Below are 16946 nucleotides of genomic sequence, written 5' to 3' on the forward strand. Positions count from 1 at the left end.
TCGGAAATCCCTTTTTGGCACCCCTAGTACGCATGCTTTACATGACGCTAAAGTTAGGGTTCATGTACTCATGTAACCACATACGTGAAGTATCTATAACAATGTGACCGCTGTTTCACCTTTTTTCTTGACAAATAACTTTGGAAGATTAAAAAACATATCAGTCTTACATTATTTTATATCTTACATACCTTATTTTGAAACCACACAGCAATTTCCGGAAATTTTGCTATTTGCGCACACGCACACGCACGCAGGGTCGCTGAAAGTTTGCGCCCTTGCACCGCCTTGTTATTTTAAGCTCGCTAACATTTCATCAATGATTCACTCTGTGGAGTCCTGCCCACGTCCCCTCATGACGTGTGAAAAGCAGATGCGCTGACCTGAGATCAGCCTCAAGCTGCCACTGTGACTGCGCTCTGTTTGGAGTCCTGTCAGTGTGAAGCGCGCAGAGCACGGATCACCTCATCCTTCACACAGGTGAGCTGATCATTTCTGACCTATTCTGCGTGATTTATTCCTCGGGTCATTTTCTATATCCGGGGTAATAATAACAGGTGCACAGAAAGTGTGGAGCGTCACTGTGGTGCTCATCATTATTGCACAGGTCTGCTTGTAAAACTTGCTAACAACCTCAGCCTGCTGGATATTTAGACACGTCCATATGTGATCTGTGTGATCGATCAGGGTTACTGATGATACTGTACTGATAGCCCCGTTAGGAAGTCTCTACATGTTGTCTTTAGTCCCAACTCTCACTCAGATCACTGACTTGTAGCTGAGCTTTTCCCTTCTTTAAAGGAAAGTCACAGTTTTCTAAGAAGGCTCTGTAATAGGTTTTTATTCTTGTATGATTCAGTTTTCTATCCAGCTTTTAGTTTTGCGAACACGAGTCTTTCTGTGAGTTAGTTTCTGGTTTGCTCTGAGGATTAATCTCTGAACAGAGTTGTAGTTTTGCTGAGTGTAGCTTTAGTGGCAGATTAAGAGGTTATCATAACTGTCAATGTGCATCATTTTAACCTCCTGTCACGTCCTTACCAAATGTGTCATTATTAAATAATGCATTAAGTTCGCTGTTATAGCCAAACTGCAGTCTATTTATTCACTTTTTTTGGGTTACATTTAAATGAACAATAGAGTGCTTTCTACATATCAATCTTAATGTGGAAACACACTCTTAAAGTTAAAATTTGGCAAACTGGACACTTTTTAACAGCTAAAATTTTGAGCTGGATGTGGATCAGGCCAATTGGAAAACTTTTGGGTCGAACTCCCGCTCGTCCACTCTGCATGTCGAAATGTTCGAGTGCGTTAATGTTAGTAAAAGCACCGTGTGAATGTGTGTGATCAAGTTTAAAGACTTGTGATAAGAAGCTTTTTTTAGTGCTCAAACTGACTAGAAAGGCATTATGTAAGTGACAGTCTGTGTCTATGAGAGTTCTTCATTAGTTGTAGATTATTTAATGTAGCATAAAATCGTTATTTTTGGGGTGTGAAACTGCACGGATTCGGTTACTAACTGGCCTTAAAATATTATTATATACAAACTACAATAAATGCATCTGCACAAATGTAATGTGACATTCAGCACCTCATTTGCCTATAAATAGATAAACAGGCCTAGGGTTCCTAGGAAAAGCATGACCTCAGATCAATGGGACTTTTGTTTTATGTGTGTGTGTTTAGATGGATGTGCTTGTGTGTGTGTGTGTGTGAGTGAGAGAGATCTGGTCATCCCATATGTTTTGACAGATATGAAAAAAGACACAACAATATTTAGCATATAAACATGTTCACACACACACACACACACACACACACACACACACACACACACACACACACACACACACAGGGTCATGTTTCCATCACTTTAGAGGACATCGCACCGACTTTCAATAACTTTCTGAAAACTTGCCATAACCTCTAGTTTACGAAACATAACCCTCACCCTAATGTTAAGAGTAAAATTTACAGATTTTATTTTTGCGTCTCCTAACGCTGTAAAAATGTGTTCCCTTCATAACATTAGTAATGCAAGCACACACACAGACACACACTACACAAACACGAGGCCCATCACAGTCTTTCTGTTGTTCCAGCATCCTCTTCAGTACAAACCAGAACTACCAGCTCCTCTTGATCCTCAGGCTGTTGTCACATGAGGTGAGTTAACACCTGCGCAGGTTACGGAGGTTAGATGACCACGTTCCTCTGAGTCAGAGCAGATGAGTAGATTTTTTTTACCTATAAATATTGAATATGTTTTACCCCTACAAAAGCTGCTGAGCCCACTGAATGTGAATATTTCTCCTCTCCTAGCAGGTCTGTCAAACACTGATGGGAGTGGAGTATAGTAACCATGGCACACTGTAATGTGAGTGTAATTTTATCATGATGCTTTTATTTTACTCTGTTGGGTGAAAGGGAAACGCGCCTGCAGTCCAGTCCTGCTTTGTTTAGCAGTTGTCTAATGAGTGAACTGATATCGACATCTGGAGTGTCTTTGGCTTTCATGTCGCGTCGTATTTGATCAGGTCACACTGAATCAATATTTTAGAGATTCAGCACATGATCTCTAGCAGTGCCATTTGTTTGATGTGATCACTTAGGACGAGACAAATCTATGCATTTGTTGTGTTGCTCTTAACCTTTGATGGGTTTCCCTGTTTAAATGAGGCAAACCTCACGTATGTCTTTTCCTCTGGTTCTGGATTTTTAATTTCCAGAGTAGATTTTCACAAAATCCTAATCCACATAATTTAAACCTGAATAGATCAGACTTGAATAGACTGCTATTTAAAAGAGCGCAAGACCCAAGTGTCAATCTTCCTCTTTACTATAACTTTCGGCTGCTCCCTTTACCGCAGTCTCACCCCATCCCTAGCATTCTCCCCTGTCTCACCAACCCTCTGCATATCCTTCCTCAATGCATGCATGAGCCTCCTCTGTGGTCTTCCTCTTTTCCTCCTGCTCATCAGCTCCACTTAATCCTTAATCTGATATACCCACTATCCCTCCTATGCACATGTCCAGAGTCAGCCTTGCCTCTCTAACTTTGTTTTCACACCACTGAACCTGAGCTTTCCTTCTGATCTACTCATTGTTAATTCTGTCCAGGAGTCCACAAGCCACAGTACTCCCAGTGCTGGTCCCAAGCCTGGGTAACTGGGGAGTGTTGCATCAGGAAGGGCATGAAATCTTGACCAGATCAAACATACGGCTTACAGAGAATTATATTTTCTCTTCTTTACTAAATGGTGGTGCATAATGTTGAACATATCTTGATCCTTTTACATTTTTCTGGTATTTCAGTGTTCATATACAAAATCATCAAAAAGACCTGAAAATTGTAGTGTCTGGGCTTAAGATCAGCTCCGTTACGAGTCTGATCCTAATGCTTTGGATGTAGTTCTGTCTGACCATTTTTGTGTCTTCTTTGATGGTCACCCCAGTCCACCAAGCCACATTCAAAACTATTAGAAAGAGGAATTTCAATGAAAACACTAGTACTTTATTTATGCAAACCATTGGTATGATGTAATAGTGCAATAGCAGAGTCTGTGGATGACCAGCTCAAGCAGTAACTCTAACATTCTCAGGGTTCTTGACAACATTGCACCTGTCAAGGTTAACACTGTTTCTGGTAAACAGAAAGCACTGTGGAAAAATGTTATAATGGTAGCAGATCAAAAGCGAAACTACAAGAAAACTGAGCAGAAGCAGTCTTCAGACTGACAATGACATTTTTAATCAGTGTCTGTATCTACATCTTTGAGTTAATCCTACTTTACTAACATTATTAATGAAAACACCTGAAATACTCAGACTCTGTTTGCTGCTGTAGACAAACTAACAAGCCCTCCAGCACTGCCACTTCAAGAGTTTGTCTCAACCAAAAAGTGCAATAAGTTTTTTCAAGAACAAAATTCATACCAGAGAAAATATGTATTATACTCAATAATTAGCAGTAATTTAACGATGTCTGGCAGCACAGTGGTTAGCACTGTTGCCTCACTGCAAGAAGGACTATGGGTTTGAATCCAGCATCTCTGTGTGGAGTGTTGCACGTTCTCCTTGTGTCTGTGTGGGTTCTCTTCAATTACTCCAGCTTCCTCCCACAGTCCAAAGACATGCTTTGAGTGGGGGTTAGGTTAAGTGGTAAAAAATCTACCCGTAGGTGTGAATATGAGTGTGAGCGGTCGTCTATCTCTCTGTGTTAGCCCTGCGACAGACTAGCAACCTGTCGAGGGTGTACCCCGCCTCTCAACCTGAGTTGGATAAGCGGAAGAATTTGGATGGATTACAAAACTTTTTTCGTAATAACTGCTCTCTAGATACATCCCACAAGTTTCCTTAAAATACGTTTGAGCAGCTTTGCTCCTGAGCTCCTGAAAATTGTAAATTGCCCACACCTATTTTCGGCTCCCTGAACTGGCTTCCAGTAACATATAGAACTGAATTACAAGTATTACTGGTTGTTAATAAATCATTAAAAGGCTTGGGGCCCTAAATACGAGATGTTTAATGGATACAAACCCAGTAGATCCGGTCAGCTAGTGCACTGCACAGATCTTAAACTAAGCAGGATGAGCATTAAGCACCATAGCAGCTAAATGCACAGCTGCTATGGTGCTTAATGCCACAACCAGCTAGCCCCTTTATTCATGATTGCTTTTAACCAGCAGGTAGCTGTGCCAACATTGTGTTTGCTGTTTTTATTTTTAATATTACTACTGGGATCATTTCTGCCTTTTCTTCTCTTCGTTTCATCTTTTTGGTTTTAATTTGATCTTCTAAAGTTTTTTGAATGGCTCTGGTGTTTCAAAGGTGCTAGACATGACCTTACCTTGTCGAGATTTTACTGCGAACTCCTTAGTTTCTGTATTTTTCATTCGATAATCGAATACATCGTGACATGTATCCTTTTCCTGCTACTGAAGCCTATTTATAAATCAATTGAATCAATCTTTTTTTTTTTCCAGCTGCGGACACCACCTTCCTCTCCTCAAGATGATGTTAACCTGGGACCTTCAGCAAACCCAAAGTCAGTAACTCACTAACCAGCATGTAGCTCCACCTCCCCATTAACTTTCTTAATGTCAGATCGAAGCACCTCAAACAGAAACTTTAATTATCTACAGTCTGTATTTTATTAAGGAGATGTTGCTGTATGAGGAGAAACTCTTACCAGCATTATCTCCACGATTTATATCCTGTTAGTAATAAAGTATCTCAGAAGTTATTATGTAATTTTAATACATTACCTTCTTGCTTCAGTGCCAGGCCCACTGACTTTGACTTCTTGGCTGTCATTGGCAAAGGGACCTTTGGAAAGGTAACACTGAAACAATTACTTATTTATAGATCCATCTTTCTGCTGTTTAATACATCTCCTGGCTTTTTTTCCTCTCGGTCATTTCCTTGTTCTACCTCCTTCAGTTCACTGAAGGAGGTGCAGCGGCTGCAGTGGCTCCTCGAGTAAATTTTTTCCTTTTTTATTAATAAATAACAAATCCAGTTGAAGGTATTAATGGTATTAATGCAAATGAATAAGGGTTTTACTGTGCTGACCTTGTGAGACAAGTGAGAGGGCGTTAGAAAGAAGGAGAGAGACTACATAGCGTGCGGTTGCTGACATTGCAGCGGGGGTCAGTGAGAGTCTACCTGCTGACTACTGTCTAATCGAAATGTGCTCCTTTCTTCATGAATCATTAACTGTACAATCCACTGAGGCCTCTTTCGGTCTCCTGAGCGTCGTCCAGTGGAACATAATAAATATGGACATTCAACTCCTAAAGATCTTAAAAAATAGGCGTTTTTGTGGCTTCATGTCCACCTCAGGCCTTTTTGCTCTTTGTGTCAACAAACTTATCAGATTTCTCGGTATTATCTGGTTCCACAGACGACATATCTGTGCTGCGTGCGCTACTTTCATGTAATATCCTGAAAGCAGAATGCTGAGATGGTGGTGCAGACTGTTTGCTAAACAAGGCACTAACAAGTGAACCTCCATACAGGTCCTGCTTGCCAAGCATAAAGCCGACAGCAAATTCTACGCTGTCAAAGTCCTGCAGAAGAAAATCATCCTGAAGAAAAAAGAGGTGGGCTCTGCTGTCACTGTGTTAATGTGTTTTAAAGGTCCAGTAATCCGCGTTTAGTTGAAATGCATTTTGGAATTGTGTCAGGATAAGGTGGTGACGATGGAAAATAACTGTCCAAGGGTTCCCTCTGTGATAGTGAGGATCTTTGATAGTTGTTAGAGTTTTTACCTAGCAACAGGGTCTCAGGCTTATCTAATCTACAGCTCTGTACAAAGAACAGATTTTATTGCCTCCAGAAAAAAAAGCCAGGCCAGGTGTTTGTTAGACAGCATAATTGCTGATTAGACAAACTGATTGTTATTACTGACCATGCTCGCTGGCAACCTTCTTCCTCAGTCATCCCTTTTTGTCATAAAGTGACATTAAATGAAATAAAATAATGTAATGAAATAAGCTTTTCATAGTGTGAAAGATAACTTGCACATCACTGATTTAATTACTTTAAAAAAGGGGCTCAAATAATGTTTAATGAGTAATTTAAAAAAAGTACACATATTTCAACTGATTTCAGTTAGCAGCATGAAAAGAAGTCATTGATGTGCTTCTTTTGGTCCAGAAGCATGTGAGCGCAGTAACTCCAGGGCAAAAAACAATCACATTATTCATGCTTTTTTTTAGTATCTACATCATCACATTGGATTTTAATTTGGACTATCAAAATGTGATTAAAGTGCAAACTCTCGGGTTTTCAAAACCTTTACATTAACTGTTTATGAATTACAGCCATTTTTTAAATAAATTACACAGGATGTGTGTTAAACATGTTTCCTTTATTTTCCTTTTTCTTTGTATTATTTATGCATCATCACTGCAAATATATTCTGTGAATTATAAACAATATTTATTTATGTTCGTACGTGCATTTCAAATTTTATAGTGAAATAAAATGATTTAAGGCCTTTTTGTCAAAAAACATGGAGCAGAAAAGCTCCAGAACTTATTTTTCTCCTTTTCCCTCTTTAGCAAAAGAACATCATGGCAGAGAGAAACGTGCTGCTGAAGAGCCTCAAACACCCGTTTCTGGTTCGGCTTCACTACTCGTTTCAGACTGTAGAGAAGCTCTACTTTGTCCTGGACTATGTAAATGGCGGAGAGGTACATGCGCTAACATACATAAATAAATCGTTTCCACTTACATAGTTCATTAGACTTTGTCAGAAAGTGGCTTGGAGCGTGGTGAATATCAGAGTTTTCAGAGATTTCTTTTTAAAAAAGTACCTGGATCTTTTTTTTAAATAAAAATGTTTTGAGTTGTCTCTTAAATGAGCTGAATTTAACATTAAAGATTGTAGACTGTAGCTTCATGGTTTGTTGGACTGTTTCAATTAAAGGTGCTAAGTTAAAAAGCAATGACATTAGATGCTCTCTGTAATAAATAAGGTCACTGTCAACAAGACCGATGCCTTGCAGCCCGTATAGCGGTCGGATTCCAAAATCTGTTCAGTACACTTATGACACAAACTGTTTCCACTTGTACAGGATATATTAGTAATTTCCTGGGTGACAGGAAGCAATTAGATTTATTTGTTTACTGTAACAAGCATCATCAGTGTACGAAGTACTGCTGTCATCACAAACAATCTACCTCTAGCTTATTTTTGTTCTCTTTTGTGTAACTGCTACAAATTCGCTTTTTTCTTGCTAAAACAGTAAAGATTAGACAAAGTGCAGTACAACAGATGATTTCCACAAGCTTTCAATTCTTGCTAGTTTTATAGTGTTATCATAGTCAGCCTACAGGTACAAGAGTGAACCTTCCCGTCACTGAAACAAAAGCCCACAGATTAGAAAATGTCTTATCTAAAATCTTAACATATTTCCGTCTACTGATCAGATGGTTTTTATTTCACCTATTGTGCAAATTTGTCCACATTTGTAATGATGAAGCCTAAACTGAAACTGGTATGAGACATAGTTGATGTCATGTTGTTGTTTTCCTCTTGTTTGCTGTTGCAGCACTCAAAAAGCAAAGCAAGTCAAAACCTTTTTTATACCGAGCTTTTTCCTGAGACTTTGGAAGTGTCTCATCTCTCAATGCATTGAAAATTTTCAATATAATTTTATTTTCTTCTTTCCGCCCGTCTTTCTCTTTGTGTAGTTGTTCTTCCACTTGCAGAGAGAGCGGTGTTTCTCAGAACCCAGAGCGAGATTCTACACGGCTGAGGTAGCAAGCGCCATCGGCTACCTTCACTCTCTCAACATTGTTTACAGGTTAAAGAGACGCTCGAACGTTTATTGAAACCTATCGTTTATCAAAAATTGAAAATACAAAGTAATAATATGTTTTTGCACTGACGGTCTGATTTGTTCTTGTTCATTGTAGAGATCTGAAGCCAGAAAATATACTTTTAGACTGTCAGGTGAGTCAGGATCAGCCCATTTGCTTTAACACTTTAAAGGGGAAAAAGGCTTTATTTGTGTTTGTCACTCACTGTTTTGTGTGCGCAGGGCCATGTGGTGCTGACAGATTTTGGGCTGTGCAAGGAGGGTGTGGAGCCAGAGGCAACCACCTCGACTTTCTGTGGCACTCCAGAAGTGAGTAAAAAACTTTTTCAGTAAACGTTTACGAAGCATATTTTAAATTCACATTCACTGTCCACTTTATTAGTTACACATTGCTATTGTTGGGCTAGACACCTTTTTCTGCCCTCAGAACTGGCTTAAATCTCCATGGCATGCATTCAACATGGTGCTGGAAACATTACTCACATTGCTTGGTCTTTTTGTATATTTAATTTTTTGGCCTTTTTCAGCTTTATTTGATAGACACAGTGAAGAAAAGACAGGAAAGCAGAGGCAAAGGGCCGCGGGTCGGACAAGGGCCAGTCGCTCTCAGCCGCATGGCTGTGATGTGGTCGCCTGCTCAACACACTGAGCTAAACCTGCACCCTGACTTTGGTCTTTATTGACATGACTTGATCACATAGCTGCTGCTGATCTGTCGGCTGCACATCCATGATCCATGAATCTTCTTGTTCCACCACATCCCAAAAGCGCTCTACTGGTCTGAGATCTGGTGTCTGTGGAGGCCATTTGAATAGAGTGAACTCATTGTCATGTTCAAGAAACCAGTTTGAGATTATTTGGACTCTGACACATGCCTCACTATTTTGTTGGAAGCAGCCATCAGAAGATGACTACACACGTGGTCATAAAGGGATGGACATGGTGGGCAGCAATCCTCAGGCAGGCTGTGCTATTTAAACGATGCTCAGTTGCTACTAAGGTGTGCAAGGTGTGCCAGTAAAATATCCCCCACACCATTATACCACCAACAGCCTGAACCACTGATACAAGGCAGGATGGATTCATGTTTTCATGTTGTTTACAATCCAAATCAATTTGTCGCAAAAAAAAAAAAGGTTTTTCTGTGTAGGCTCAGTTTTACTAACAGGAGCAGGACCTGGTGGGTGTGGTCTTCTGCTACTGTAACCCATCAGCTTGAATGTGTTGTGTGTTCAGAGATGCTCTTTTGCGTAATTTGCTCGTAACAAGCGGTTATTGGACTCACCGTAGCCTTCCTCTGACCTCCAGCATCAACACAGCATTTTCACCCAGAGAGCTGCAGCTCATTGGATGTTTTGCATGAAAATCCCAGCAGATCAGCAGTTTCTGAAAGATCAGCCTGTCTGGCACCAACAACCATGTCAAGCCATTTAAATCACCTTTCTTCCCCATTCTGGTGCTCTGTTTGAATGTGAGCAGATCATGTGGACCATATCTACATGCCTAAAGGCAAAGAGTTACTGGTGGGCTGATAAGATCTTTGCATTAGCAAACAGTTGAACAGGTGGACCAGATAAAGAAGATTGCATTATATAAACACAAGCATGCAGACTATGGGTGAACAATAGTTTGTAGGAAGCAAATGTTCCCTGATAACCCAAAGTTTGGATCGTTTCATTTTTTTTTCTCTATCATGTGTCTAAAGTATTTGGCGCCAGAGATTCTTCGTAAGGAACCGTATGACAGGACAGTGGACTGGTGGTGCCTGGGAGCCGTGCTGTATGAGATGCTCTTCAGTCTGGTATGTGTATTTGTTTAGGGTTTATGGATTATGAGTTTTGGCAGTACTGTACTGTTGTTAATTTTTTACCAAGAAGTAGTCTTCGGCAAAAGTAAGACACATTATTTTGGTGGTACTCACAGAAAAAAGTAGTTAAAGGTTAAAACCATCCTCCTATATGTGGATCCAAATTTGACCTCAGTTTTTAGTAGACCTTGTCGTAAATGGTCAAAGAAAGGTTTTGGACAAGGTGTGTTTTGTTAAACATCTTAAAGACACAGACTGATTGAATTTTGAGTTACATTTTATGAGGAATTCTTTTCCCTTTGTCATTTACTGGGCACGCAGCCATGATGACTTCCTGGTAGAAACTGCTAACATTTTTTCTCTCGTTTCCCTTAAAAAGAAACTTGATATGTTACATATGAATGATATTTATTGCATCCCTTCTTTTCAGCCTCCTTTCTACAGCCGTGATATTGGTGAAATGTACGATGGGATCCTTCACAAGCCGCTGATGCTGCCTCCGGGAAAGTCTGAGGCCGCCTGCTCTCTGCTGATGGGTCTTCTCCAGAAAGACCAGCACAGACGCCTGGGAGCCATCGCAGACTTTGTAAGTCTTTCGGTCTTTGCTCCATATTAAAACAGATGCTTTCCCAGACAGGATATAAGCCTAGTCTTAGAATAGGGATAACTGCAATAAATGTTGGCGCAAATAAAAGCTGGGTGTAGTCTTTATTTAAGAGTTTTGGATTTCTTTTAAAGAGAGCTCCACACCCAAGCCCTCTGATAACATTTACCTTGCATGTAGCAGCTATTGACTTTGTTCTACATGATTCACTATATGTGTGATTTTGTTTTTATGAAAGGCATGAAAAAGTTAAGCATGTGAAGTTTTTTCTTTCTTTTATTTATAGTTAGAAATAAAGAACCACACTTTTTTCACTTCGATCAACTGGGACGACCTTTACCACAAGAGAATCACCCCTCCTTACAACCCTAATGTGGTGAGTTGCTGCTCCGCCTGCTCGTGTCTTTTCTGTGTGCCTGCCTCGTCATATGTGACTTTATTAACCACTTATCTCCACCTTAGCTGGTGTTCTGTTTTCTTTCCACTCACCACAAATGTTTCAGAGCGATCAGCCAGTAAAACCCTCTCAGATCTGTCCCTGAATCTCTTTATCCCATCTTATGTTATTATCTAGCTAAAGATTAATGCAAGGAAATCCCTCTGACCTTTTGCACTCTTAGTCATTATGTAGTTGAAACTCTTTTACTTGTTGCAAAGACTGGTGTGGCTTTGCTTCTCAATCACTTTACATATGAAATAGAAATATATTATACTTTATATCTTTAATGAAAATAAGGATCATTTATTGTGCTTCTAGGCTTTTTCAGTATATTGATGTCAACGAGTAAGCTGATCTGAATTTACTCACATGCATCATTTAATCGATTACTATTTAAACTTGGTTTTAACACCAGCTTTCAGAAGTTTCTCTAGATCAGTGTTCACTAGTTAGACTTAAGTTAGACAAATGGGCCTGTGCATCGCTGTATATTAGTTTTACATTTAGGACACCTTGTCATGCATTGTATATAATGCATATAATAGCAGTCATCCTTATTTACGCTTAAAATTGTTTCATCTTTCAGAGGGGCCCAGCTGACACTCAACATATTGATCCTGAGTTCACCAGAGAAATGGTTCCTAACTCAGTGAGTCAGACCCCAGAGTTCAATCCCAGCACCAGCTCCAGCAACGCCTTTAATGGGTTCTCCTTTGTCGGCACCGAGGACAGCTTTCTGTGACATCCGGACAGATGAATCGCAGCTAACTGTTTAAATGATTTTTTAGCGCAGAAATCTTGTTCATTATTATTAAAAGTTTTCTCACAAAGATAAGTGTTCCTCATGTAACACAGCAGGAATCCCACATGACATCGGTCATGTTTGACCGCTGCAGTGAAGCGAGTATGTAGCAGAAAGGGCAAGTCTGCAATGCAGACACTGTTCGAAATAAGTTCAAGTTCGAAATATGTAAAACGTCTTGTTTGGGGGGGTCCCGTGTTTAGGATATACACAAACAAGTTATGCAGTTGGAGTGTCCTTAAAATGTAACAAGAAGTGCCTTTATTTCAGTTATTTGTAGAGAAATGAAGAACACATGAGTCCGGATAAAGACAAAACTTCTTTTTCTTTGTATTTTTTTAAAGGCTTTAGCATATTGTACCTGCACAAAACACCATCTTTGTGTGTCTATATCAAGACTTAGCATTGTTGCTCACTGATCCTGTTTTTATAGAAAGTAGATCCTGATGAACATGTTTTTTTAAATTTAGCAACGGATAATAATCATGGAGTCCAGCACTGAGTTAAAACAGGGAATAATAAAAAAAAGAAAGAAAAAATACTACAAGAAGAAATTCATATATTTTTTAAAAAAAACTTTCTTACTCTTAACAGGTTAGATAGTAACAATTCTAGTGCAGTGTTTTGCTTTTTAACATCAGTTATCAGTGCACACTTGGCATGTTTTCCATCCATCCATCCATCGTCATCCGCTTTGTCCGGGGTCGGGTCGCGGGGGCAGCAGCCTAAGCAAAGGCATGTTTTCTTCATTTGTTTTTATCTTTTTGTCACACGGTGCTACTGATGATTCTATGCAGCATGTTTCTCCTTAAAGACCAAAAAAAGGATTAAAAAAAATCTTTGACCAAAGAAGGAGAAAAAAATGTTGAAAAGTAATACGAGCCATGCTATTCGCAGTGATAAAACAGTGGAGGTGGCATAGCTGGGTGCGAAACACTGGCTACTAGTTATTGCAGCGGTGATCATAGCTGCAAATGTACTAAATGTCCACACTGATTTGCTAATGATGCACTGATGCAGTACCTTTGACTAACTTCAGTCAGTCAGTCAGCTATGGCTCTGTGTGCACGATATAGTCGTTTATTATGAGGATTATACAGTAGTCATGATCAAAGTATTCATTTGTTCTTTTGTCTGTAGATATAAGTTTAGCTTCACTGGTTTATATAACAGGTTAAAAAAGTTGCCATGTCTTTGTGGAAATACGGTGTCGAGTACTGTAAATATACAGCAGCAGCTTTGCAGCAGGATTATTACAGTACTACTGTGATTATATCAGTGTAAACTGTGAAGTGCCTCTCTGACTTGGCTGTGAAGTTGGTGATGGCAGTTGTAGGTGATACAGTTAAAAATGTACAGTCAATAACATGTCCTTGCATTCTGTTTTTATAATTCTATTCATATACGCCTGAAGTCTTGTTTGTGTATGTATTCTGGTTTCTGAACATAGCACGCTGATATTTACCTCCTTAAAAACTTGTTAATCTTGTTCAATATTTCATCTTAACAAATGGTGTATCACATGCTTTACTGTGAAACCAAATACACTCATGTACCCGCATGATTTCTGGAGTGACAGCTGTCATTTTTTCCTCTAAATCTACAAATGGTCTATTGCTCGTAGGGGTCAAATTCTGGTCAGACCTTTAAAGTTGTAAAGCTGTGTGCCGAGCTGCCGCTCACCATCAGATCTTGTAAACACAGGAACTGCTGGGTCACGCTGCCAGCAGCGGCGCCATACGTGACCGAAACCAACATTAGCAAAAATCCACCTATGCGTGTTAATAACTCAAATATTTGCCAAAATATTTACGTGTTCTTTTGCTTGCATCGTTTAACGTGACCGAACTATGTTTTTGATCATTCACTTCAGTCGTCGACCAGCATGTAAAAATGTCAAGCTCTTCCTGGTGGTGACCTGCGACAGGGTTTATCTACTAAAGATTGAATCAGAGGTTAACGTGGGATTGAAGACTTTAAAAAAAGGTCAAAAGTAGAACAGACCTGTATAACAAATGAGGGATTCAGTGGACCAGAGTCTGTGATGCAATCAATCAGCAGTCATGGTCACCCTCCTTTAAAGCAACAGTTTCCTTACTGTAAGACAGTGATAGCTTCTTGTGCTGAATTTATGTTTTGGTGCGACTATGTTTCAACAAAACGTATTCATCCATAAAGAGATCCTAAAGGCAACCTCTAAATCCAGAAGCAGAAAACACACTCAGCAGGTAGTACTGAAGTTTTATACAGAAGACATTATTTTTTTAATAAACAGCTTGGATATGATTTGGAATTTTGCTATTTTTGAAGTCCGAATATAATAATTTCTGATTATCTTTCCATGCAATTAAATTTAAAAGCCCACATCTCTTACGTTTGGGATTGGTAAATACAATATTACTTCTACTTAGACATGAATAAAGACAAAGCACAGGTGAAAGTCATACAGACTGGAAGTTATTGTGCAACACGTTTGAAATGACATGCGCCACCACACAATTGCTTCAAAGTCCTTTTGGCACCACATTTTATTTTATTACATAAACATAACTCTGCTCAACTCGTCATCGATCCAATGATTCTCATTGGTTGATTGTTTTTGCCTGCTTTCTTTTTCAGTTGTGAGAGAGCAGTTATGACAGTGGAAAAACAAACAAACAAACAAACAAACTTGCAGTTGTTGAACTGAGGAGATGCAGATAGATTGGAGACATTTCTCACTTTGCAAAGCAGGAGAAGAAGATGGCTTTTACAGGCCTATAGCTTCTACCTAAGTGGACATGTCAAAATGTTTTCATTGGGAAAAGACAAAAAAATCAGGAAACAAAATTAAATATAGAATAGGATTGTCTCCAGTTCCATCCCTGGGCTTCATAGGTAAAGTAAAGACTCTGCTGTGCTTTCCTATTTCTGGTTATTGCTACTGAGCCACAACGGCACTCAGCTTCCACATGTATTCAAAGTGGGAATGTCCATGACTGTAAAGAGGGAAATGCCATAGTATTGTAATTTCAGTGTAAGCGATGACATGTTGGAAAACTGGTTATGTAATAGATATGTAATATACGACATACTGTTAGCCAGATAATCCAGATATTACACTTTTATAGCAAGTTAACAAAGTGCTTTCCAAGAAAAACTAAAAACACAGTTAGAAGCTGCACAATAAACAATTGGTATCAACAAAGCAATGTAACATAATAAAACAATAACTGCGTTTATCAAACTGATATAACAGTGAATAATTAAAAGAGCAAAGGAAGTCTTTCATTGATTCTGGATAGTCATTTATTCTCCAAAAGATTTCATATACAACAAGCTTTAACTGACAGCCTTGGGTGAGTCATCTGTATATGATGGAGGCTTTGTCTCTTTTTCATCTTCTCAGATTTCATCACTTTATGCTTTTTATTATATCACCACAAACTTATCTAAGTGAAGCGCTGCAAGCTGTGGTCACATTAACCACCAGAGACTCATTATTTTTTCAATTTTTCAGGTGAGATTAACAGATAAATTATTAATCCAACAGTGAAACATGTTCACCTCACTGAGGAAAGTTGAGAGTTATTAACAGCTCGCCATCACCTTGGTAGAAGTGCCCCACTTAGTGGTCAAAAATCACCAACACTGCACGTGAACACTGCTCACTCAAGCAGAAGTCAAAGGGGTGCAGTGTACACACAGAAACATGTTTGCAACTTGTATGGTTCTCAGTATCATTATGTGGACAACAGAACCTGTCGTGTCCCAGAGTCTTCTTTGGATTTCAGTGTGACCTTAAGCTGAAAATACAGGATCCAACATAAACACTGAAACAGTTTTTTTTTAATTCAACACTGCAAACATATAAACTTTATAAATTATAGGAAACACACAGTGTGAAACTGCACCAACGATGAGGAGCCAGTGGTTCCTGAGCAACACTGCTGCAAAGGGTGAATTTTGGACGACACCTTATCATCCACCGGCATCCTCATAAGGGTGTAGACATCAAACTTGCTTTAGGTAAATTGATAACCAATAAATAAATATTAGGGAGGATAAAACAACATAAACATGCCGTAAATAATGATATTTATTATCACGCCTTTTTTTAAATTAAAAAATAAAAACACTAATTTCAGCCTCCATCTTTACTTCGTTCCAGTCTTATAGAGCGGTTTACCTGGTTCACAATTCAAAATAATCTTTATTAATCTGATCCTGGGCTTTGGTGTAGGTCCTGGGTTCATCTGGGCTATGAAATAAATCATTTTAGCTCTCTTCACTCTCCCTTTAAGCCAACTTTCTTTGGATAGGCTACCTCTAGTAAGCAGAATATTCGAACTGTTGGTGGATAGGGCTTCTGTGCTTCTCCCAGATCTGCCTGGCTGTCTGGGGTAAACATATTGAGGACAGCCAAAGCCAAAGGTTTAGAATTTGGTCATGTTTATTTTGAGCATCTACCTTTGTAAAAGCACATACTTGATAAAAATAAGGAAAAGGCTTAACATGAATTTGTGGAGCACTTGTATGCTTCCTGTGGAAACTGGTGTATAAACAAATAAGAACCGGTCATACAGTAAAACATAGTTGCATGATATGTATTCATAGGACAGGCTGATTCTGGTGCTGCTTGTAGTTTGAAAGGGAGTTCTTCCTTCCCTCTGTCACCAGGTGGTTGCTCATAGAGGGTCATGTGATTGTTGAGGGTTTTAAAAAATATATATATATATATTGTAGAGTCTTTACCTTACAAAATAATACTGAATTGAATTGAAAATGAATAAGAGATTTTAAGATATAATACAACGCCATGACATAAACAAAACAATTATCCCCATAAATAGGGGACTTAAACTCTTGCCATAGACAAGGTATTTACATGGATCTTAAAATGAAATTAATTTAATAATGGATGAAGTTAATCTCTTATTATTTTGACGCTATCTTTTGATAACAATGTGCGTTATATACATTTA

The 16946-nt window shown here is 39.0% G+C and overlaps 1 protein-coding gene across 2 annotated transcripts; it reads left to right on the forward strand.

Moving 5' to 3' along the window:
• The first annotated feature begins 379 nt into the window (after window positions 1-379).
• sgk2a (serum/glucocorticoid regulated kinase 2a) lies at window positions 380-13546 on the forward strand. Of its 2 annotated transcripts, none has more exons than XM_085444741.1 (14): window positions 380-480; window positions 2103-2166; window positions 2323-2377; window positions 4986-5047; window positions 5281-5338; window positions 6021-6104; window positions 7068-7199; window positions 8203-8315; window positions 8428-8464; window positions 8553-8639; window positions 10036-10131; window positions 10568-10723; window positions 11028-11117; window positions 11767-13546. In XM_085444741.1, the coding sequence occupies exons 3-14, from the start codon at window positions 2363-2365 to the stop codon at window positions 11920-11922; spliced, it is 1086 nt and encodes a 361-aa protein (XP_085300867.1). In that variant the 5' UTR covers window positions 380-480; window positions 2103-2166; window positions 2323-2362; the 3' UTR covers window positions 11923-13546. The 2 variants fall into 2 exon arrangements, with proteins under 2 accessions (XP_085300867.1, XP_085300868.1); XM_085444742.1 differs by having other exon boundaries at window positions 2326-2377.
• Window positions 13547-16946: the final 3400 nt, after the last annotated feature.

The sequence above is a fragment of the Copadichromis virginalis genome, linkage group LG20 (genome assembly GCF_057382275.1).
Source record: "Copadichromis virginalis isolate Kocher_CV1m ecotype Utaka linkage group LG20, C_Virginalis_male_GT1.1, whole genome shotgun sequence".
In the NCBI taxonomy this organism is placed as follows: Eukaryota; Metazoa; Chordata; class Actinopteri; order Cichliformes; family Cichlidae; genus Copadichromis; species Copadichromis virginalis.